General features: G+C 44.4%; 1 protein-coding gene across 6 annotated transcripts in view; it reads left to right on the plus strand.

Annotated features, from left to right (window-relative positions):
• The window catches only part of TTLL7 (tubulin tyrosine ligase like 7), a 314,533-nt gene that overhangs the window by 119,314 nt on the left and 169,866 nt on the right, over positions 1 to 25,353 (plus strand). For all 6 annotated transcript variants that reach the window (XM_068239147.1, XM_068239151.1, XM_068239146.1 and 3 more), the window contains exons 8-12: positions 4,385 to 4,549; positions 7,293 to 7,451; positions 11,462 to 11,556; positions 16,082 to 16,229; positions 17,739 to 17,812. In XM_068239147.1, coding sequence (XP_068095248.1) covers positions 4,385 to 4,549; positions 7,293 to 7,451; positions 11,462 to 11,556; positions 16,082 to 16,229; positions 17,739 to 17,812 — 641 coding nt within the window. The remainder of the gene's footprint in view (positions 1 to 4,384; positions 4,550 to 7,292; positions 7,452 to 11,461; positions 11,557 to 16,081; positions 16,230 to 17,738; positions 17,813 to 25,353) is intronic.

Consider the following 25,353-nt stretch of genomic DNA (forward strand, 5'->3'; position numbering starts at 1 on the left):
CGGTGATGCGTATCGCCGCTACAGGAAGCCGCTACCTCACCTCCTTCCCTCCTTACAGCAGCCAAGCAGGAAGCGCTGCTGTAATACGACATGCTGTGAAGAGGAGAGCCGCGGCTGGAGGAATATAAGGAAGGAAGCAGATGCCCGCTCATAAGGTAACAGGAGCGGCGGCCGCGGGGGCGAGAAGGCACCTCTGCTAGCTACACTGGGGCAGCTATACTGGGGTAACTACTGGGCTAACTGTACTGGCTACACTGGGCTAACTGTACTAGGTATACTGGGCTAACTGTACTTGCTATACTGGGCTAACTGTACTTGCTATACTGGGCTAACTGTACTTGCTATACTGGGCTAACTGTACTTGCTATACTGTGGTAACTATACTAGCTATACTGTGGCAACTGTACTTGCTATACTGTGGTATCTGTACTTGCTATACTGGGCTAACTGTACTAGGTATGCTGGGCTAACTGTACTTGCTATACTGGGCTAACTGTACTTGCTATACTGTGGCAACTGTACTTGCTATACTGTGGCAACTGTACTTGCTATACTGTGGTATCTGTACTTGCTATACTGGGCTAACTGTACTAGGTATGCTGGGCTAACTGTACTTGCTATACTGGGCTAACTGTAATTGCTATACTGTGGCAACTGTACTTGCTATACTGGGCTAACTGTACTTGCTATACTGTGGTAACTATACTAGCTATACTGTGGCAACTGTACTTGCTATACTGTGGTATCTGTACTTGCTATACTGGGCTAACTGTACTAGGTATGCTGGGCTAACTGTACTTGCTATACTGGGCTAACTGTAATTGCTATACTGTGGCAACTGTACTTGCTATACTGGGCTAACTGTACTTGCTATACTGTGGTAACTGTACTAACTATACTGGGCTAACTGTACTTGCTATACTGTGGCAACTGTACTTGCTATACTGTGGCAACTGTAATTGCTATACTGTAGCAACTGTACTTGCTACACAGGGCTAACTGTACTTGCTATACTGGGCTAACTGTACTTGCTATACTGGGCTAACTGTACTTGCTATACTGTGGCAACTGTAATTGCTATACTGTGGCAACTGTACTTGCTATACTGGGCTAACTGTACTTGCTATACTGGGCTAACTGTACTTGCTATACTGGGCTAACTGTACTTGCTATACTGCACTAACTGTACTTGCTATACTGTGGCAACTGTACTTGCTATACTGTGGCAACTGTACTTGCTATACTGGGCTAACTGTACTTGCTATACTGTGGCAACTGTACTTGCTATACTGTGGCAACTGTACTTGCTATACTGTGGCAACTGTACTTGCTATACTGTGGCAACTGTAATTGCTATACTGTGGCAACTGTACTCGCTATACTGGGCTAACTGTAATTGCTATACTGTGGCAACTGTACTTGCTATACTGTGGCAACTGTACTTGCTATACTGGGCTAACTGTACTTGCTATACTGTGGCAACTGTACTTGCTATACTGGGCTAACTGTAATTGCTATACTGTGGCAACTGTACTTGCTATACTGGGCTAACTGTACTTGCTATACTGTGGCAACTGTACTTGCTATACTGTGGCAACTGTACTTGCTATACTGTGGCAACTGTACTTGCTATACTGTGGTAACTGTACTTGCTATACTGTGGTAACTGTACTTGCTATACTGTGGTAACTGTACTTGCTATACTGTGGTAACTGTACTTGCTATACTGTGGTAACTGTACTAGCTATAGTGTGGTAACTGTACTTGCTATACTTGGGTAACTGTACTTGCTATACTTGGGTAACTGTACTAACTATACTGGGGTAACTATACTACCTAACTAACTATACTGAAGCAACTATAGTCCTTATACAGGGGCAACTGTGTTAGGTACCTATACTGGGGGCAACTATACCTAGATACCTACTTACCTATATACTACACTCAAAATCAGGGAAAAGAGGGGGGGCTGCCGCCGCCACTAACCACGCCCTCCACCCCCCGGGGGGCCCCAGAGAACAGTTTGGTCGGGATAGTGGGCCCCGGGCTTAAAAAGGTTGGGGACCCCTGTTCTAAGGGAAAAATTCCTTCAGATGGCAGTCAAGTAAATCCGTGGATCAACTCTCCTGGGAATTGCCTAATAATTATAGCCATGGATGCCCTTCAAAGCATTATGTAAGGAGGGAACCTAGCGCAGTCTTTACAGAGGAACTAACCAAGAATTGAACTTAATTCCAATCAGTAGCTGAGACCCCATTTTCCATTAGAAATCTTTGCGTTTTCTGAAATAGATCATCAGTGTGACTGATATTGTGGTGAAACCCCTCCCACAGTGTGATGTCATGGCCATGGTCCTAACAGTTTGCTGAACCTCGTTGTATTGTGCGAAATAATGGCTGTTTCCAGCTGCCAAGCAAGCAATATCTCTGTGCATAGAACTCTCAGTAACGAACATTCCATACAGATCACCTGGCAGAACTAAAGATGTCACCATTAGTGATACATTTCAGAATGTAAATCAGAGAGAGGATCTATAAATGAATGGTAAACAATAAGCGGTTTTATTCATTATGTTATTTATACCACAATTCCTTTGTAAGACCACTCTAACAAAAGCTGGGAATTGTTCCTGAGAAAGTGAACGTCATTTGCTTTTCTGGTTCACGAAACGCGTCGACCTATGATAACTTCGGCTGAAATTATAGTGAAAATGATTGTGATTAATATTTAATATACGGGTACATGTCTCTATAGGTTGTCCTCCTTGCTGTTAATAGATCATGAACAAAAGAGAACTATCCCATTGTGTTCCTATGCTATACCAGTGATAGGGAAATGCCATGTGCTCTCACATATATTCTTTGTAAGAAATAATAATGTGAACAGCTAAACATGCTCTTTTCCTTCTGTATGTATACACAGGGCCGAATTTAAGCCAAGGCCCCCTAGGCCATGGCCTAGGGCACCGCAGGATAAAGGGCGGGTGGGCAGCAAGCTATAATAGGGCGAAGAGAAGGGTCACCGGGCTATCTATACTGAAGAGAGGTCAGTCATCAGAGTATCTATACAGAAAGGGGGAGGATAATCTGGCTTCTTATACTAGAGGGAAGGGGGGGGGGGGGGGGTAATCAGGATCCCTATAGGGGGGGGAGTTGTCGTCTGGCTATCTATACTGAAGGGGTCAGCTGCTGACAGTGGCCTTGGGCGGTAAAAAGTACAAATCCGGCCTTGTGTATACATTTTATAAATGTTATATTGTTTTATGTATGAATAAAATTGTCTATGGTTATACTTTATCCCCATTAAAGTGACACTGAAGCGGAAAGATAAGGAATTGTATGTGTAGTAACGATAATGAATGGAACATTAGTAGCAAAGAAAAGTCTCAGCTATTTATTTTCAGTTATATAGCTTTATTTATAACGTTGTATCATTTTGTCGTATTTGCAGTTTAGAAACCACACTCTGTATTTTAAGCTGTAAAACAAAGCAGAACGAATAACCCATTCAACATTCCTGCAGTAAAACCGTATCTAAAGCTTTCTCTCACTGTTTCTTCGCTGTTTAAAGGGCAAAAGAAGCGAGAAGAATATGGCGGCTGCCATATTCATTTCCTCTTAAATAATACCAGTTGCCTGGCAGCACTGCTGATATATTTGGCTGCAGTAGTGTCTTAATTGTCTGAGGGTATAAATATAATGAATTCTTAATGAGCACAGGCAACACGTTTCAGGGGTCGCTGCCCACTTCCTCAGGCACTTTATATAAATATATATGATTTTGTTGTTATTGAGATAAGCCGCCTCCCCCTTTTCTCTTTTATTTGTATTTTTTACTCAGTTTTATATTCTCCTGGGCCCCTTTTGTGATCTCCTTGGAGAAAACTCAAGAGGAAAGTTAATAGCATGTGAGCCCATAACTCCGAGTAAGGAACAGAAGGTGACTGATGTTGAGGGTAATGAGGGAACAGTTGGGAGACATTTGTCATATTATCCTTTATAGCCCATCGTCCCCTTTTACTTTTTTGATAAATACCAGCATTTCTTTTTGTTATGTATTTCTGTTATTCTTACCCGATACTCAAAACACATTTACACATTAATAATTACTAGTGTACTATTGTATGCTATGTAATATAGTATTGAATATGTAACTTATATTGTATATTACTATTATATATTCAATAAAGTTTTCTTCAGTAAAAAAAACAAAACTGGGATCAAAACACAGTAGTTGCAGTAAGTCAGTCGAAGTCAAAGTCTTCTTTTAATTTCGCAGCTGAAACCTGATTGGTTGCCTAGGGCAACCTCTCCACTTCTGTTTCAGTTTACTCTGCGCCTGATTTGATATTTCAGCCATATAAGCACATCCCCTTCTCTTGCAGAGCCAACTCTTTATGCATCTGACAAACTACTCTGTCAACAAACACAACGAAAACTTTGAGCGGGATGAGACAGAGGATCGGGGCAGCAAACGTTCCATCCGCTGGTTTACTGAGTTCCTACGTGCCAATGACCATGATGTAGCCAAATTTTGGAATGATATTTCTGTAAGTATAATTATAATTTTTTTTAAATGTAACTCCAGCCAGACATAGATTTCAGGGCAATTGAATAGTACTATAAAGCCTCGCTACTAATGACTGTGCTCCCCCCTGGGCCAAGGAGTGTCCAAGGAGCTCCTGTTGACCCTCCTTGTAGGGCGTGGCTTCTCACTGCTGACGGCTATAGTGAGCTGCTATACAAGCTAGGGGGGACCTTTTTGTTGTCATTGACTATACTGTGGGCAGAGTTGCTATAGCCTCAGAGAGAGGGATCATGCATTAGTTAACCCTCACGTACACTTACTGCAGTGTTATTGAAATAACCCTAACAGTGATTAACTGGTAACCCAGTCTTGCATGGCCGTGTCATCAGTCACTGATATGCGAGTGATTAATTCCAGATAATTCAGCAGCATTTCGGAATTCACACAGATTTGAGGTCTATCTTAACCTCTTGAAGACCGTAGGCTTATACCCCCCAAGTGACCAGGCTATTTTTTACAATTCAGGCCACTGGAGCTTTAAGGGCTCGCTGCAGGGCCGTACAACTCAGCACACAAGTGATTCCACCCCCCCCCCTTTTCTGCCCACCAACAGAAATGTTGGTGGGCTCAAATCGCTGCTGTTATGTTTATTTATTTATTTTTTGTTTATTTTTTTTAATAAAGCTCCCTATTTCCCCCCCCCCCCCCCGTCAGCCAATGACAGCGATCGGCTGTCATAGGCATCAACCTATGAGAGACCATCGTTCTTGTGCCGCCCCAGGGGACGGCCGAGTGACACGGCTGTCCCCAGTACAGCACTGCCGTAGATCGCATCGCTGTACAATGTAAATAGACAGCGGTTTTGCGGTTTTAGGGCTGGTGCACACCGAGCGGGTTTTTGAGCGTTTCTGCAGCCGCTTGCGGCTGCGGATACGCTTGGTCAATGTATCTCAATGGGGTGGGTCACACCAGAGCTGGAGGTGTTTTGCAGAAACGCATACTCCCAGGGTGAGGCATTTTTTGGATTGCGGAGGCTTTTCCGCCTCAATGTTAAGTATAGGAAAAACGCAAACCGCTCTGAAAAACGGCAGATCAGAACGGTTTGCCAGGCGGTTTTGTTACAGAAGCTGTTCAGTAACAGCTTTACTGTAACAATATATGAAATGTACTACACTGAAATCCGCAGCAGGCCTAACAGTCTCCTAGCGGTGATTGCCACTGGGAGACTGATGACGGAGCGGAGCAAAGCACTCCCCCAGGACTTTATGCCATTTGGCGTTAGGCGGTCCTGGGGGAGCTGCCGCGTTCACGCCAATCGGCGTGACGCGGTCGTAAAGGAGTTAAAGTGGCCACTAATCAGCCAATCTTTTTTATCAAATTTCACCAAATCTATGTAGTATAAAGGTGGCCACTAACCATCCAATTTCTAGTGAACAATAATTTGAGCGATCCGATAATTCTGATCGGAAGTGAAATATCAGAATACATTGTTCACTACACCATCCAGGAACCAATCTTTGATTAATATCTATCACAACCCACCAGAATTTTAGTACAACAAAAATTCAATCGGATGACTGTTTTTGCCCATTAACTTGGATTATTTGCAACCAATCCGATCAAATCCAATTATCTAAGCGCACAAACTATTTTTCACTAGAATTTGGACCGTTAGTGGCCACCTTAAAGAGGAACTCCAGTGGAAATAATGTAATAAAAAAATGCTTAATTTTTACGATTATGTATAAATAATTTAGTCAGCATTTGCTTATTGTAAAATCCTTTCTCTCCCTGATTTACTGCTGACATTTATCACATGGTGACATTTTTACTGCTGGCAGGGGATGTCACTGGAAGGAGATGCTTTTTTGGCAGTTGTAAACAGCTGTTATTTCCCACAATGCAACAAGGATGCCACAGTGTGATTTCAGGACCTCAGAGCTGTGGGGCGCTGACATCACACTGTAGGAGGGGTTTCACCACAAAATCAGCCATACAGAGCCCCCTGATCCATTTAATTTCTCATGGGAAAGGGGGTATCAGCTACTGATTGGGACGAAGTTCAATTCTTGGTTACGGTTTTTCTTTAAGGGTAAATTGAGTGAATAGATTCAGTGGATAATTTAGGCAGTTCCTTTCTATTATATAGAAATTGTAAGATTGGATGAAAAAATTTGGATCATTAGTTGATACCATTAGGGATACAAAGGCAGCAACCAATGTTACAATTCTTCAGTTTTGGGTTCAGTTAAGGTGGCCACTAACAATCCAATTTATAGCGAAAAATCGTTTGAGCGATCAGATAATTCTGATTGGAAGAAAAATCATTCACTACACCACCAACAAACCAATCTTTGCTTCCCATCTATCACAACCAACAAGAAAATCCACATTTTGGTTTGACCAAAATCAAATCCGACAATTATTTTTAAATCGTTCGTAATCGATTGTGCCTATCAATGGAGATTATCTACAACCAATCCAATCAGAATTTCTGATCATTAACAATTTTTTCAGTAGAAATTGCACCGTCAGTGGCCACCTCAAGGCTTTAATGTTGACAAGAGGGGATCATTTTCACCAGCATAATTTCTCCTTTGGTACAAATCAGGCAAGGGAGAAGCATGTGACTCATTTGATCATGTGACCAAACACATGCTTCTCCTTGATTACTCCTAAGGGAGACATAGTTTGGGAGAATGGATCCTGGGTGATATTCAGCACTGTCTTTACTTAATGCAGCTGTCTTTGCCTTCCATCACCAGGAACTTGTAGTGAAGACCCTGATAGTGGCCGAACCTCATGTGCTTCACGCTTATCGCATGTGTCGCCCCGGTCAGCAACCTGGCAGCAACAGCGTCTGTTTTGAAGTGTTGGGTTTCGACATTATTTTGGACAGAAAGCTGAAGCCCTGGCTGCTAGAGGTATGATCATCATCTGGTCTTTATGTTTGTCATTTATGGTAGTGTGTCCGAAGGTGGGGGGCATGTACCACTGCAAGTATACACACTCACTGTGAGTAGTGCCCTACAGAATGTTGCAGGTAGACAGAGGACTACATGGGCCTGATGGGGGTCCAGGGGCCTGGCTGCCTTCTTCACGTAGCTCCTGCCCCCACCTCACCTTACTAAAGTGGCCAAGTGGGAAGTAGGAGGAGCAAATGCTGATGTTTTGCCTATCTTAAGGTGGCCATACAGCCAGCAATTTTGCGGCCTGATCGATCTTTAGTTCGATAATTTTATAGAATAAAAATCTGTCCTGCGACATGGCCGCCTGATCGACGATTTGACCGATTTAGAGGCGATCGGACATGCTGGAAAATCTTGGTCGTAAGTGGCTGATTGGGTGTGTGGCAGTAACAGCTTGCAATATTGCGATGACCAAGGTACGCGGCAAACCCCAGGCTGCTGTCCCCCAAGTTTTTAATGCCCCCCTCACCTTAAAAAATTGTCACCTGTCCGTTGGTGTGACTCCCAGGCCACTTCTCTGTTACTCCTGTGTCTGCCGTTACCTAAGAATCCTATGCCATGTGGCATCAGATGCATGTGTGGGACATCACACATTGACCACGTGGTACAGCACTGCAGTAACGGCCGACACATGGGTGAGAGAGGAGGAGTGCCTTCAGGGGGGCGTTTAAAGTGTAACTGTCGGGCATAAAATAAAAAATCTATTCTTTATTTCTATCTGGTAAACAAGTAATAAGGATTCTAAACAGGCAATCCAAAAGTTAAAGATCACTATTACTTTTCTTGTTGATAAATGATCATTCCCCAGTTTACCTGACTCTTATTTGGTACATTGCCGCACAAAGGAAGTTGCAGGGCATGCTGGGTTGTCTTTTTTTTGCTTCTTTACTTTCCACTCAGACTTAACTAAGGCAGCCTGATTGGCTGAAGCCTCTTTCTCTCCTGTTTTCCCCTCCCACACCTCTGTTCCTATCTGATTGGCCATTATTTTGCATGCTGAAACAATGCACTTTCTATTGCAGAGCTGGGTGGGAGTGTCTGAAGACTGGTAGGAGGGCGGGCAATGCATACACAATCAGACAGAGGAGAGTAAGGGAGGAAATGACATCAGGATCGGCTTCAAGATAGACAAAGTTAAAATGGAGAATCCTAAGAAGGATTTTCTCTTTTTACTATAGAAAAATCACTAAAATCAAAACGTGGACAGTGCAATAGATATGTTATGTAAGTAGATATTAAGTATTAATCTACTTGTATATGTGTTTGTTTGTTTTCTGAGATAGTATGGCTGACAGCTCCTCTTTAAAAAAAATGACATGAGCCATGTACATTTACAGCGGATCTCATTCCCTAGGAACGCACAGTTTCATCTGATGTTACGATACATAGAATATTGCCGTACTTAGCCGTAATGGCTGCCTATCTTCCCGAGCTGACCTTTCGGGACGCAGGAAAAAAATAGCCGTACACAGAGGATATATTTTAACGGGGAATAATGGCCGGCTATTTTGGCGATTGTGTCCCTTTAATGCAACGTAATGGAAAGACTTAATGGGCCAGATTCCTGCAGGAAAAGTATGGGGAGAACATTCCATTCTTGGATCCCTTTCCCCTCCTCGTCAGATGCCAGTGTTACCAGTCTAATACAGTAATCATTCAGAAATGTAAATGGCGTGATTAGCGGCAACACATGCTGGGTACATTGGTACCGGAGTCTATGAGTGCTTTCGGTAGCACATGTTGACATGATTAAAAATACATTTTTTCCCGAGCGGAGCCGTTTGGTGTTACGGTTCAGTCTGGTGGCCGCGTCTGTGTTGTGAAAACTGCCCATTGTGACGTTAATTAATGCCTAAGAAAATGACAGGAGTTAGGTTATTGGATGGCACTTGTGAGGCGGCTTCATTAGCAGACGCGGATCTAGTTGCCAAGCCCGGGCCGATATTACATATAGGATCCCCGTCCTGACTGCGGGCAAGTCTCCGCCTCTCTGCTACAGTACATCACTCTGTGACAGGCTTTGGGCAAGCTGTAGGCAAAGCATGCTGGGAAGTGCTGGCCAGGTTTTATTGCATGAAAGATGACTGGATTGGAAATGTTTTCTTTAAAACTGTAAACTAGTACAGTCGCGACCCAGGTAACAAATCAACACTGTTAAAGAAGAAGTGACACCCATGCTAACCTAGAAATAAAAAACAAATATATAAGTAGATAAATACTAGTTCTACTTACATAAGAGATGTATTGCACTGTCCACGTTATGATTCCTGTGAATTTTATAAAGGAAAAGCAGAGAATCCTTTTCTAGACAGTTTCCATCTTGGTTACCTTTGACCTCCTGACATCATTTCTTCCCTCACTCTTTTTTTCTCCTCTAGCTAATTGTGTATTCGTTACCCGCCCTCCTCCCAGAGTCTTCAGACACTCCCACTGAGGTCTATACTAGGAAGTGCGCTGTCTTATGCCATTAGAAGGAGGGGAAAATAAATGGAAGAGGAGGAATATATTATAGATAAAAACAACTCCCAGCATTCAACTCTTTGGCACTGTTTGGCACTATGGCCAGTGCTCCTAAAGTATGTGATAACTCCAAACCATAACAGCAGTAAAGGTTTTGCAAGTTTTGAATGCAGGATTAGCATCTTTATCACTTAATACACTCACACCAGTTGCTGTTGAAATTTGAATTTTATGGTGACAATACCGCTTTAAAGCAAACCTGAACTGAAAATTAAAAGTCAGGATGAACATACACACGTCATACTTACCTCCTATGTAGTCTACTCATCGATCTCTTTCTCCTCTCCTGAGTCCTGTTTGTCCACTGTGATCAATGGAATTCTCCATCCTCCATTTTAAAAATGGCGATGACCTTGTAACAGCTTCCGGGTCAGCACACTGTCAAACTATAATTGAAAACTGTGATTTTTTTTTACAATATCCATCTTTATATTATATAGTCAGTGTTTCCCCATCTTTCCTCTCCCTGAAATTCATTAAAGGTGGCAAAATCTTTAGTCCTGCGATCTCTGAAGAATGTTTGTTTACTGAGAGTTCTAAAGCTAGTAGAAAACATATCTGGTCTCCCAGAATGCTCTGGGAGGAGAATTCTGCATAGCTAAACAGCCTAGGCTAAGCATCACTGGGAAAGCAGGGCTACATTCAACATACAGCAATGTATAGATATAGCAACTGTTTCTGATGCTGAAACCAGAAAATTTACTGTAAAAATGGGTACCCTGAATAATTTACTGCTTACATTCTACTATATGTCACTGCAGGACCTCTTTAAAATGAACTAAGCAGCATTTTTACCCCCCAGGGCATCTCAATAGCTCATTCAAAATGCATATTAACAATGTGGCTCAATACAAAAAAAAGTTCAATTCTACCCGCTACTTTTTACATTTAAATGTTTGTTGGCAGCTTTCATTACTCTACTTCCAAGGACGGCAGTCCACATAAAGAGTAGCCAGAAAAGGACTGCTGTAATCAGCAGTAGCAATGAGCATGCAAAAGCTTTCATCAGTGGGGAGGGGTGGGGAGGTAGGACACTGTACTTCAAATAGTTTTGAAAGTGACACTTGATTACATTCACACCTTCCCCTGGATCAATAAGGGCAGAGGGGGAAATGGCAGTTCCTACAGCTATTAGAAACCAGGACAAACTGGAGAAAAAGAAAGCTGCTTGGGTCCCTGTAACCATTGCCCCCTCAATTCAAAATAAGGGGGAACCAGCCCTTATTTGTACTGTATTCAAATGATGATGTAGGCATCAATGTTTTTCTTGTTGAATTAACCAGGAAACAGAAGAGCCATACCGTATAGAGCACAAGACGGCCAGATCTAGCGATCCGCTGCACTTTTGTCTCCTCTGCAGAACTGCTTATCAGGGATATTTCTAAGCTATTTTTTTTCCCTTCACCCTGAATTGGATCTTTTCTTTTCTGTTTTCTTCTCCGCAGATCAATCGAGCGCCGAGCTTCGGAACAGATCAGAAGATTGACTATGATGTGAAGAAAGGAGTTTTGCTAAATGCGTTCAAACTTTTGAACATAAGGTAGGTTGTTTCATCCTTCCGCTGCGGTAATGACCATGTCGGGAGAGCGTGCTGCTGGCCATAGATGTACACGGCGGAGCGCTTCCTCTCCCGGGTTTATTGTTCCCATCACAGATTGATTGGGGGAGGCTCGGCAGCCTTCATGCGGTTCAGAGAAAAGCTCCCTTTACCGAGAAGGGGGCTGTGAAATTAAAGCTGAACTCCGGCACGGTTCTAAACATAACATCTGCTGCCGTGGTAATGACAGTGTTCAGATGTTACCGCTTTTTTATGTGACAGGGCGCTCGAAATCCTGTTTTAAAATGGTCCGCACAAGAGCTGAAGCAGCCCAGTAGATCACAGCAGGCTCTGCTGAGATTGAAAGAGGGCTGACAGAGCTGTCCGAAAGGATAACACCCCGAAGCTCTGGAGGGCTATGCTGCAAGAAACTGCTGGTGCAGAGGCTCCTTACCAGGTGCTTTCACCCTGTAGCAGCTTCAGTAGAGTTATCTCATTTGAAATAAGTGCACTGCTTTTGAGCTCAGTCGGCAGAACTCGTTGTGCTGTAAATTATTGGAATGATTTGACCTCTCTCTGCTAGCGGAAAATATAGAAACTGAAAAAAAAGTCCTCTGCTATTGTCTCACACTGCCCCCTAGTGACAAGTGGCCATAAATACACATTACACCAGTACTAATTACAAGCAGGGAAATGTAACAAATAAGAAAAATTTTTTGCTAAAAATAAATTGGCCTGGAAATCTTTTAAGCCTCTAAATAAATTGGCTGCTAAAGGATTAAGGTAGAGATTATGAAAACTGTCATAGAGAAACCGCGACGAAGGATTGAAATTCATCCCAATCAGTAGCTGATACCCTCTTTCCCATGAGAAATGTTTTCCTTTTCACAAACTGATCATCAGGGGGCTCTGTATGGCTGATTTTGCGGTAAAACCCCTCCCACAGTGTGCTGACATCACACTGTGGGAGCCTTGTTGCATTGTGGGAAATAACAGCTGTTTCCAACTGCCCAAAAAGCCAGCAGCATCTCCTTCCAGCGATATCACATTCCAGCAGTAAAAATGTCACCATGTGATAAATGTCAGAATGTAAACCAGGGAGAGGAAAGCGTTAACAATGGGCAAACACTGACTAAATCATTTATACATAATTATTGTAAAAATTAAGCACTTTTGCTCATTACATTATTTTCACTGGAGTTCCTCTTTAACTTGCTTATTGTTGAGTGTAATCTAGGTTGTGAATGGGCCATTACTCCAGCCTGTTTTGCCAGTTTGCTTGTCACTTTCTCCTAAAATCTTTCCATGACTTGGTGTCTCACATATCTATTATCTGATTCCCACATCAGTGATCTGCACATCATGTCTGAAGTAGGTAGGATGGAAACTGATTCCACTTAAGGACCAGGGGTGTTTCTGGCGATCTGTGCAGCCAGGGCGACCAGATCGTGTGGCAGCCAGGGCGACCAGACTTCCCCCCTTTTTTCCCACTAGAGGGATGTCCTGCCGGGGGGGTCTGATCGCCGCCGGCTAGTTGTTATTAGCGGGGGGGGGGCTTCTCAAAGCCCCCCTCCGCAGTGTTTTCTGCGCTCCCTCTCCTTACCTCCCTCCCCTCCTTGATCAGAGCGGCGCAGGATGGATATCCGTCCTGGGCCGGATAGGATAGGCTTCAGCCTATCATATGCCGGCGATCCCCAGCCAATCAGAGGCCGGTGATCGCCGATGTGCCTTACGGCGCTGCGCAGCAGCAGCGCCGTATGATGTAAACAGCGGGGATTTCTTCCCCGCGTGTTTACATTAGGCGTGCGAGCCGCGATCGGCGGCTCGCACACTGTTCACGGAGACACCCTCCGTGAACTGACATGGAAAGGCCGCTCCGCTCGATCGAGCGGCCGTTTCCATGTAATAACCACTTAAACCCGCCGCCGCCTATCGGCGTTAGGCGGTCCTTAAGTGGTTTAGAGAACATTGATTTGACTTACGTGCAGATTACAGATCGCTGATGTATGAGTAACACTGAGACACATAGTAATGGGGAACTGAGTAGAGAAAACTGGAAGCAGCCAAAGCACTGCTGTGCATGGTGATTAAAGTTATGCAGGAGAACAGAGGTGCCAAAAGGATAGAGACAGAGGTGCCTGGCTGTTCTACTGACCACATATGCTATTGCTCTGTTGTTATTGCCTGATGAAGCGGGATCAAACCTGCGAAACGCGTTGCATATTTGGAGTTCATAAATAAAATATATTGACTGTCTTTACTACCGTCGTGTGTCTACTTGGAGGAGGTAAGTCCACCACTACCTCCTCTATTTACCAAGAATTTGGTTTTGAAGCTAATTTAGCTTCCTTTTATCCTTTTGGCGCCTCTGTTCTCCTGCATAATATTGAGTCCACCCTGGGTGGAGGGTTGAACCCCCTTTTTCTCATCTACAGAGAGCGACTTCTTACTCCTGAATAGGGTCAGGAAATCTCCCCACCTGCCTTTACAGTGGTTGCCTAATGGTAACCCTGGTTTGTGAGTATTAATATTTACTCTATCTAGTAACCATTTACCAGTACATATTACACTATTGGGGCTCTTGGTGTTCCTTGTTTTTATGGTGATTAAAGTGTACCCAAAGGTGGTGCGGAGGGGCAGATGGGACACAGAGCCATGTTCCGTGCTCTATGACATGTCTCTGTGTCTTTTTGGTGCCTCTCTCAGCCCCCTTGCACAGGGCTGTGACCCCTCCAATCTACCAACAAGCAGCTTGTTGGTAGACTTACAGGGGAAGGGGCATCCCTTGCAGGAGAGGCACTCTTGAAAAAACGCCCCTCTGGCATTAGGAACGTCCCTTCCCCTGCTCTAAATGGCCCAGGTAGGTTTGCCTCTCCCCCGCCCCTTCCACCCTGGCCCCTGCCCCTCTGCGCTCTGTGATAACACACACAGAGCCAGAGCTGCAGCATTGTGACTTGGGGTCGTGGACATGTTTTTTTTTTTTTTTTTTTACAAAATGGAAGTCGGCCATTGTGGGACGCAGGCGCGGTGGTAATATAGGCTACCTGATCCAGCTACTCCTCTGGATCAAGTCGTGTTTTTGTTTGTATTTTTTTATTATAAAATTGACGGCTCGGGTTTTCTTTAACCATTTCTGCCGCCCGGATGTGATGCTCACGTCCAGGCGGCTGCTCTGCTGTGGTGCCACGATTCGGCGCGCTCCCCCGTGCTGTCCCCCGGTAGCCCTGGGATCAGTGAACCACCAATCCGTGTCCCCAACAGAAAAACCGAAGAATCTTACTAGAGGCTTCAGTCTTTTCAAATAAATTGTTCTGCGTCCTCCTTGTGCTTCCGGTTGTGCTGCCGGTTAACTCAAGATGGCCATAATATTACACCAAAAAATTACCTAATTAACATTTTTAATGGAAAAAAAATTACAATTAAAAAAAACAAAAAACATAAATAGTTACCTAAGGGTCTGAACTTTTTAAATATGCATTTGAAGGGGGTATACTACGAACATTTTTTTAATTATAAGCTAGTAAATAGTGATGGACGCAAAAGGGACAAAATTTAAATGGTGTCATAACCGAGACAAATGGGCAAATAAAATACATAGGTTTTAATTATGGTAGCGTGGATTATTTTAAAGCTTTAATGGACGAAAACTGAGAAATAATGCATTTTTTTTCCATTTTTTTCTTATTAATCCTGTTAAAATGCATTTATAAAAAAATTATTCTTAGCAAAATGTACCACCCAAAGAAAGCCTAATTAGTGGCGGAAAAAACAAGATCAATAAATTGTGTTAAGAAGTGATAGTTATTAGCGAATGAATGGGAGGTGAAAATTGCTCTGATGCATAAGGTATAAAATCCCCGCGGGCTGAAATGGTTAAAGGGAAGGTCTGAGCTTAAAAAAAAACAAACAAGATCTACATACATGGGGCTTCCTCCAGCCCCTGGCAGCCTATCTGTCCCTCACCGCAACTCCGGTGTCCCGGGGCCCCTCACTAGGTCAGCATCTTCTACGCCTGTGCGAGCAAGCCGCCACACCGCTCGCGAGCGTTCTCACGTGGTCTTGAGCGTTCTGCGCAGATTGCTTGTGGGAAAGGGGGCATCAGCTGCTGATTGGAATGAAGTTCAACCCTTGTTTACAGTTCCTCTTTAAACTGCAAATTCTATATAAGTAAATAAATTCATCAACATAGAAAAATCATGTTGAAAGAGTGACTTTTGTGCGCTGTTTTTCAGCATCCCCTACAGCCATCTTCCCCACAGCCATCCTTTCATAATGGTTCATTAGCCTTTTGTTGTGCTGCATTATTTAGTATTCCGATTTGCTTGTTGCACAAAGAGAAGCTGCGTCTGTCGGTAGATCTGCAGGTAATTTGTAAACCTGTTACGGAAACATGCTAATTGTTTTATCCTTGAAAGTAAACACACACGGGGCTGTTTCTCAGCAGGCACTTTTTGGTAATAAAGTTAGACGAGCAAGCGTTTTAATATTTCATTAGCCGGCTACATTTCGTCTTTTTTCCTTCCCGTAGAGCGAGCGATAAAAAGAAAAATTTGGCCAGGCAGAAAGCGGAGGCCCAGAAGAGGCTGTACGGGCAGGGGTCCATGAAGAGGCTATCGCCGGGGTCCTCCGACTGGGAGAAACAGCGCCACACGCTGGAGAGGAGGAAAGAGGAGCTGGTAAGCACAAACTTGCATTTATGTGGCAGGAATAACACAGAGATAAAGGGCAGGAAAACAGAACGCAAGCAGCTTCTTTTGAAGATTAAGATTTCAGTTTATATTTTGGTAATTTTGAGCCGGGTGGTGCTGGTGTGCCTGCGAGAGCTGCTGGCAAGCGCTGACAAGCTGTATTTGGGGGTCCCAGCTCTAAAGCGGGGCTGTGGAAGAAGACGAAGGAAGCCTCTTTAGTTTCCGAAGGCTTCCCCCTCCGGAGACAATTACTCTCTAGGGCAGGGATGTCAAACTGAAATACAAAGTGGGCCGAAATTGAACACTGAGACCAAGTTGCGGGCCAACTCAATGTCTAGTGGCCACCTGCCTCCCTTATAAATTTCCCTGGTGTCTAGTGGCCCTCCTCCCTCCCCTATACAGAACCCTAGTGTTTAGTGGCCCTCCTCCCCATACAGTTCCCTGGTGTCTAGTGCACCCCCTTCTTCTATACAGTTCCCTGCTGTCTAATGCACCCCTTCCCTCCTCCCCCTGCTGTATAGTGACCACCCTCCCTTCCCTATACAGATTACTGGTGTCCAGTGCTTTCCCTCTCCATCTCCCATATGGCTTCCCTGGTGATCAAGGGCTTTACCTCCAATATGGCATCCTTGGTGGTCTAGAGTGGGCCAAACACAATGCAAAGTGGGGAAACCACTTCGGGCCAAATCTGAGGGCCAGAGTTTCACATGTATGCTCTAGGGGCACTTTATTTGCTACAGGTAGTGTTGTGCACTATGAGTAGCTACGAGTATAAAGCTACTCGTAATCAATATTTAAATTAGACATCGATGCCCGCGGCAAAGGGTGGGGTAACTTACCCACGCCAATGCTGCCTATAGCTGATGCGCTCTTCTTGCGTTCCACGTCACTCCCATGCTTCCTTCTTTCAGGCTGAAGGAGGAAGCATAGGAATGACATGAAACGTGAGGCGTGGAGCGTGAGGGGAGCGCATCGGCTAAGGTGGCAGCATGGTTAACTTAACCCCCTCCTCTACTGCAGGCAGCGATGTCTAATTTAAATTTTGATTGCGAGTAGCTACATACTCATGGCTATTCGCAGTGTACAACATTAGCTACAGGTACTTTTAATGCCATGTCGCAGTATCCCCTATGAGTCCTCCAGGGGCTCCTCTCAGGCATATCATAGAGGAGGGACCCTGCAATGCGGCTGACAAGAGATCCTGGTGCTGAGAGTAAACTCTATCATGCTCAGCTCACAAGTCTGCATATTGGGGGAGCCACCTAATACAGTACTACCTTTACTGGGGAGGAACCTATTTTATACTGGGGCCTTGAGGCAGGCACAGTTCAGGGGGTCCCACTTTGGAATCTCTGCCTCTAGCACTGAAGAACCTTGTTCTGACACTGTCCGTAGGATATGATGTAACGACAGCTTCCTGTTTTCTAGTATATCTGAACTGAAGCCAGGGGCCTCTGCACACCAGCTCTAACACCTCTGCTTTTTCTGACTTTCTAGAAAGAACGACTTGCTCAGGTCCGCAAGCAGATATCCAAGGAGGAATATGAAAACCGCCACATGGGGAACTACAGGTACCAGCCTTGTTTTTTTAGACAATTGGAACTCTTTTACTTTTTTTATCCCTCAGATTGTTGATTACAGGATCTAGTTTGACGTTCCATCTTATTTATTTTGTGTTGTATCACATGGGAACAATCTGCTTGCTTCATAAGGTTTGTCCAAAAATTGTCTTGGCTAGAAGATAGTATGATGATAACAAGCCTCAATATAAACATAGCTAGTGTCCTTCTTTAAAGGGAAGCTGAAGTCTAAAAATAAATAAATTAAACATTTTAACTTACCTGGGGCTTCTTCCAGCCCCCTAGACTCATACTTAGCCCTGGACTTCCTCCTGACCCCTTCTGGCCAACAGCACGACCCCCGCAAAGCTGCAGCTACTGCGCATGCGTGGCCGCGCGCACCCTGATACGTGGAAATAGCTACTGCACATGGCAGGACCGGCCAGCTTTGGGGGGCCACCGCTGCTGGTCAGAGGGGATCAGGAGGATGCCGTGGACACAGTACGAGTCCAGGGGGCTGGAAGAAGCCCCTTGGACTCATCCGTTTAAGCCATAGAAGTCCCCTGACTCAGGGCCGTTTCTAGTAACAGTGGGGGCAGAATAAATACGAGGGCCCCCCAATAGACCATAAAGCTGCATTAAGGGCCCTTTTTGGCAACAAATTTCCCTCCTGGGCCCCTGAGCCAGCTGCTGACCCTCCCTCCCAATCACCACCCAACTTAAATGTGCTCCTCGGGGCAGAGCCTTTGGCAATGTAGCTTTTCACCTGCCCCCCAGCACAGATGAGAATCTACTCTACAAAATACTGCAGAGTCCCCATGGAGCAATAGTTATGATGGGGGAGACACCTTGGGGGCCCCTACAGGCTCTGGGGCCCTGGAGCAATTGCCCCCTTTGCCTCTATGGTAGCGCCGGCCCTGCCCTGACTTGAATATCATCTTGAATATCATCGAAAATGTATTGTATGAGTTGAAGCAGACTGTCCATGCTCAGCACCCGTCAATTTAACTGAACTGGAGATAATTTGTATGGAAAAATGGTCAAAAATACCACCATCCAGACACTTATCAAAGGCTCTAGGAGGCATGTTATATTTGCAAAAGGAGGCTTAACTAAGTATTGATTCCCTACATCTTCAGATTTATGCCCCTGTCTAATTTTGCTATGATGCGCGTTGCATAGTATTTTCTGTTAATCCAGTGAATTTAATTTAATATCACTGCAGAAATACCGTTTGAAGATCTGGTCAATTGTGGAGAAAAGAAAAGAAAAAAACCGCAGGGGTACCAGGAGCCCTTATGGTGTATTACCTTCAGATAAAGGAATAAAAATTAAGAGTAAAGATACTCACAAGTGTAGGTTGCTTGGAGGCAACCACTTGTACAGGCATGTGGGGAAGTCCCGTCCCCACTCGGTCTTTATAGTAATCGGTCGCTGCTCCTTAGAAAAAGGCTTCACTTCTCGTCGGTCGTGAAGGACCCCACGCGTGGGGTAATACCGGATTGTTTTTCGAAGGGGGTAGGAGGCGCCCGTATAGTGTATTCAGTGTTCCCTTTATACAAAGAGACTCCACTTGATAAATGGTTAAGAGGGTTTATTTAGCACAATAGACAACGCGTTTCGCGGTCCAAACCGCTTCCTCAGGTCGATTACAGGTGCTTATGAGAGAGCCCGGAGAGCCAGAGCGCGAAAAACAAACCGTTTGCAGATGGCACGACCAGTATTAAAAGGAAACTGCTACTTTAAAAGCTAGGCCAATGGTATGCAAAAAACAAAACAGAAAACCTAAGAGGGGTTCACATATTATTATTATTATTATTAATATAGCGCCGACATATTACGCAGCGCTGTACAGTATATATATATATCTTGTCACTAACTGTCCCTCAAAGGAGCTCACAATCTAATCCCTACCATTGCCATATGTCTATATTATGTAGTGTAAGTACTGTAGTCTAGTGCCAATTTTTTAAGGGGGAGCCAATTAACTTATCTGTATGTTTTTGGAATGTGGGAGGAAACCGGAGTGCCCGGAGGAAACCCACGCAGACACGGAGAGAACATACAAACTCTTTGCAGATAGTGCCCTGGCTGGGATTTGAACCAGGGACCCAGTGCTGCAAGGCGAGAGAGCTAACCACTACGCCACCGTGCTGCCCTACTTTTTCATATGACTATAAGTATACAGCACATGTATGCAGACATTATTTTAAAGGGACAAATTAAAAGACCACTATCTTGAAAAATTTTAGATACATTCATCTAAGAGGTACATTAGTTCCCAAGTAAAATCCACTATAAATGCCATTTTTTACTATGTCGCTGTTACAAACAGTAGGCAGTAAAATTCTTACAGATCTGAATAGTTTTGGAGTAGGCCATCTCCTCATGGGGGATCCTCCGTATCTCCTTTATTCTTTACAAAAGCACTTGGAAAGGATCTATACAAACATGTCAGCCAGGCTGCCTATTGGTTTGCACGCAATTTTGGCAGTTGGATTGAATAGCTGCTGTTCAGTAAGTGCTTTTGAAAATGAAGACAACCCTGAGATTCCCCCATGAGGAGATTGACTAGTCCAAAACCTGTCAGATATGTTAATGCTTTCTGTAAGAGACAGGAACATAGGAGAAAAGTGATTTATACCTAATTTTAATGTTGGAGAATTGTACTTCTCGTAGACATGTACCGGTATTTTAAATTCCGCAATTTTTTGTGATAGCGTTTCTTTAAATCAGTGTCAAATAAAACCACAAGGAATGCAAGGGAGCTAAAGGAATGGAGCTTATCCATTTACAAGCAAGTCACATAAGCAATCCTGAACGGTGTGCTAAGCCCATGTTAGTAACTTAGTAAAGTTTGGCCAGGCTTAGCGAATTCCCAAATCTGCGTCTTTACGTCGAGACATCTCAGAAGCCTCCTACACAGGTGATCGCTCCATGGCGCGTCTGCTGAACCGGGAACCACCGCTGCTAATGTGATCAGTGGTGATTCTCAGTCACGCGGTAGCACAAGACACAGTTGACACTCTGAGTTCCTCCTACGTGATGTACTTTATAGATCCAGCCAAACAAAAGTTAGACAACAGGAGTTAAGCCCGAGATGAGGAGGAAAGCCTCGGAATTCTTAATACATCTGATGACATGTCATAAATAGCAGGAAAGAAGCCGAAACATCATTAAGTAGGAGCGGAGGAAGCTCGGAGCTGGGCGCTAGACTGTCTGAACCTTCTCTTGGCGGAAGACCAAGATTTGGGAGCAATAATTGAATCCAAGTGTGTTCTTTATGGAGGAAGAAGTGATTAGAGGACTTGTTGGGGTTCACGCCTGGCCGGGCAGCGAAAGTGTCTGGAAATGGGATGTCTGTCGCAGCCAGACCTCAGACACCCTGACGTATTTATATTTGTTCCCCGCTAAACAGAATTAAGACTTTGCCGTCCCTGGTGGTGCGGAGAAGGCGCACGTCTCTGCCTCTCACGCTTTCTTGACTTTAAATCCCCCTGTGTCAGCTCATGGCCTGAAATGGTTCTTGGTGTATCAGCTGTCTGCTACTCTTGATGCCTGCCTTCTACGTTGTTTTATTAAAGATCCCTTTCATGCAGAGCCGGAGGGAGAAATGTGTAATTTATAAGCTTAGTTGAGGGGTTCGGAGACAAATGATATGCCGGGGAAGAGGTAGATTGTCCATTCTGAATTTGAGAAGTACTGTACTGCTTTCATAATGCGGACTATGCTGTATACGCAATGCAGTGCTTTTAGCTTGGGAAGGCCACAGAGGCCTGGGTTAAGGGCGGCTCCTGCCCAAGGGGGCGGCTTTACATGGAAGAGGGACTTGTCCCTTGTGAAAGAGGAGGCTACATATGAGGAGCAGCGCTTACAAAAGGGGACTGCTGCTCAAGAGAGCTGTGTGTGAGGAGAGAGAGGCTGCTGTACTTGGATGTTACAAATAGAAGATGGGGCTGCGCATGGAATGGGAGGGAAGGAGGCCTCCAAAAATACAAAAACATTTAAGGTACAGTGTACCCCTGAACTGAGGAGGTGTTTGCATTTTATTTATGCCATTGTATCCTTGCTTCCATCATTCTTTTTGTCTAGTGCCCTCTGTGGTCCCTGCTCTACACTAGTTGAAATATTTGAAAGGTAAAGAACATTGAATATGGGCAGGGAGGAAGTGGCAGCTCTCCTCCTAAGAACACCCACTTCTCCCTTGACCACACCCAATTGCACCGCCCTACCTCCTACTTAATTAATAAAGCCACTGCATAACTCACCTACTACGGGTTCCCATTGCCCCCTCTTCCGTCCTGTCAGCTCTGCCGTTCCGCCGCAGAGTCCTCTCATATATGCCTACATCTTCACAGCAATGGCGCTGACCCAGAGGTACTTCGGAGTCAGTGCCATTGCTGTGACGATGCCGGCGTTTATGAAAACGATACTGCAGCAGAACGGGAGCGATGGGAACCCGGAGTAGGGGAGTCGTTCAGTGGCTTTCTTTAAAACAGCCCATTCAAAAAAAGTTCAGGAATACTTTAAAAATATTTAACAGTAAGAAGAATTTACCTCAAGTTGAAATATAATCATTTAGGGTAAAAAAAGCGGTAGGTTATTGAAACAAACCCCACCATCCTATACGTTTCTCAGGTCAGTGAACAGTGTCTTGACGTAAGTATCACACGGCTCAGAGCGCTTGTCACTGAAAGAAAAGACAGTTTTCATTTTGGCCACATAATATCAAGTTATTATCAGACATGACGGTTACATTTTTTAAATGTGAAAAATATTCTAGTCCTTAATGGGGATTACAGTTTTCCACTTCTCTCCTGAGAAACATCAATATACATATTCCCGGAAAAAAAAAATCAAGATGGACCAGGTTGAACAGGATCCTACTACATTAGTGCAGCGGCTTGCAACTCACAACTGCAAAATTTACTAGAAACAATCCTATCCTATATAATAAAACCCCATGTGTCCCTGCGTTATCCTTCTGTCCCTGTGTCTGATTGTCTGTGTGTTTTGACTACTGCGCATGTTTAGCCGTTGGGACAGGAGGAGGACTTGGCCGGGGGGGCGGGCGTGAGCGCGCGCATGGTAGCGTGTGTGCGCAAGCATGTCCGCGCAGGGCGTTCGGCTTATGCGAACGAGAGCTAAATGGGCCTTAGGCCTAGTTTCTAATAATAGAGTATTTGACTTCAACTGGGAAGAAACTGAAGACTGTACGGTAGAGGCCTGCAGCGGGTCGGGTACCCGCGAGTAACCCGAATTGCAGGTCGGGTGCAGGTACCCGAATTGATTTAAGCTGCGGGTGCGGGTTGGGTGCGGGTAGCGAGTTGCGGGTGCGGGTAGGGTTGCGGGTAGCGGTCTGCGGGTGCGGGTCGCGGGTAGTGAAAGCAAACATGTTAATTCTGACTGTGTCTTTTGCTTACTTTACTTTAAATGTTACTTTAAATGTGCACTTTAGAAGAAAATGTAAAAAAGCGGGCGCGGATAGTGGGTCGGATAGCGGTCCTGCGGGTCGAGGGTGCGGGTAGCGGTTCTGCGGGTGCGGGTCGGGTTGCGGGTATCAAATTCACCAGAAAGCGGGTCGGGTGCGGGTCGCGGGTCGGGTGCTGGTATGAAAAAGTGGACCCGCGCAGGCCTCTACTGTACGGATTTGTTTCCTTATAAACAGTTGCCTAACTGTCATGCTGACCTTTTATCTGTAGTTACGTTTAGAAAAACAGAATCTTACCTCAATAAAACAGAAGGTAATTGCGATTATTCAGGTTGGAGTGAGCAAATGGGATATCCCTGAAAGCCAAACACACCTCCAGAACCGCTGGAATGCAGTGATTTGTCAGCTTGTTAATATGTACAATTGTGTTTGAGTCACACACCTGCAACAAGCTTGCAGCCAGCAGAGTCACACCAGAGTCACAGCATCTGATCTGCATCCTCATTCTGGGCCAGTGACTTAAAGGGAACCTGAAGTGAGAGGCATATGGAGGCTGCCATAGGTATGTCCTTGTAAACAATACCAGTTGCCCTCCAGTCCTGCGGTTCATTCTGGCATCAGTAGTGTTTGAAACACGCACTTGAAATAAGCATGCAGCTAATGCAGTCACTTTTTTGTCAGAAACAGCTGATCTGCATATGCTTGTTCAGTGCTATGGCTAAAAGTATTAGAGGCTCAGAGGGATAGACAGGTATTGTTTAAAATTGAACATGATGTCAGTCTCCATATCCCTCGTACTCCAGGTTCCCTTTAAATATTAGAGGCAGAACTTCAGCACAGATCTCAGGCAACCGGCACTGTTTATTAGTGAATGAAGATGGCAGCCTCTGTATTCCCTTCACTTGAGTTTCCCTTCATTCAAAGGGAATCTTAAAGGGAACCTAAACTGAGAAGGATATGGATTTTTCCTTTTAAAATAATACCAGTTGCCTGACTCTCCTGCTGATCCTGTGTCTCTAATACTTTTAGCCACAGCCCCTGAATAAGCATACAGATCAGGTGCTCTGACTGAAGTCAGACTGGATTAGCTGCATGCTTGTTTCAGGTCTGTGATTCATTCACTACTGCGGTCAATGGGATCAGCAGGACTGCCAGGCAACTGGTATTGTTTAAAAGGAAACATCCATATCCCTCTCAGTTAAGGTTCCCTTTAAGTGGCATGTGACATGATGAGATAAGACACCTGTATGTACAGTGGCAAGAATACATATACACAAGCTGTGTTCCTTTTCCTCTTTCTCTGTCTGTTAATATTTAGCTATTCAACTTTCCAGTTGGAACTCAGTCGGACTATAGTTTCCCTCACTGATAAGTAATTACAGCCATAACACACTTTCATAGCAGAGAACTGGGAGTCTGAGAGCAATAGATAGATAAAAAAGGTCAATAGTTCATTTATTTACCTTTGTGGGACATGGGACAGAATTTGTCATTGAGCTGAGACAAAACAATAAATCTAATTTAATTCATTTTCAAGTTTTAAACATAACGTAAATCTGTGGGATATCTAAAAGTCGTTTTTAGGAGTAGGAGGATAGATACAGTTGTTTATCTCATCAGTTTATTTTCACTTTAAGCCACTGGAGTAAAAGGGGTGACAAAGGTTGAAAAAAGACATGCGTCCATTGAGTTCAACGTGTACGTCTAGCTATTCCAAAGTGGTTCTTTGTAAAACATATCTGGCCTTATTTGTATATTTTTGTCCTCCTTGGAATAAGACCTACATAGCACACAAGACTGGGCCGAGCACCGGTGAGGAACGTAACAGAACATAAAGCATGATAGAGATTTAGAGTTGGAGCTTTTCCCAATTAGCCACCTAGAAGCAAATAACTTCCCATCTCCTTCCTTAAAAGACGGTTAATGGACTGCCGGAGGCTATGTATCTTTACGTTATTAGACTCGCACGCACCGTTCATTAATAGCGAGGTGGCGGCCATCTTGCCTTTGTATTTCTCCCGTTACATTTTGTTGGAAATTAGTTTTGTACGCATGCCCCCGCCTCCTCTCCCTCTCTGCAGATTCCAGACAAATTGGAAGTCTTTAATTCCCTCTTAATGTT

Source organism: Hyperolius riggenbachi, chromosome 6, assembly GCF_040937935.1.
Source record: "Hyperolius riggenbachi isolate aHypRig1 chromosome 6, aHypRig1.pri, whole genome shotgun sequence".
Lineage (NCBI taxonomy): Eukaryota > Metazoa > Chordata > Amphibia > Anura > Hyperoliidae > Hyperolius > Hyperolius riggenbachi.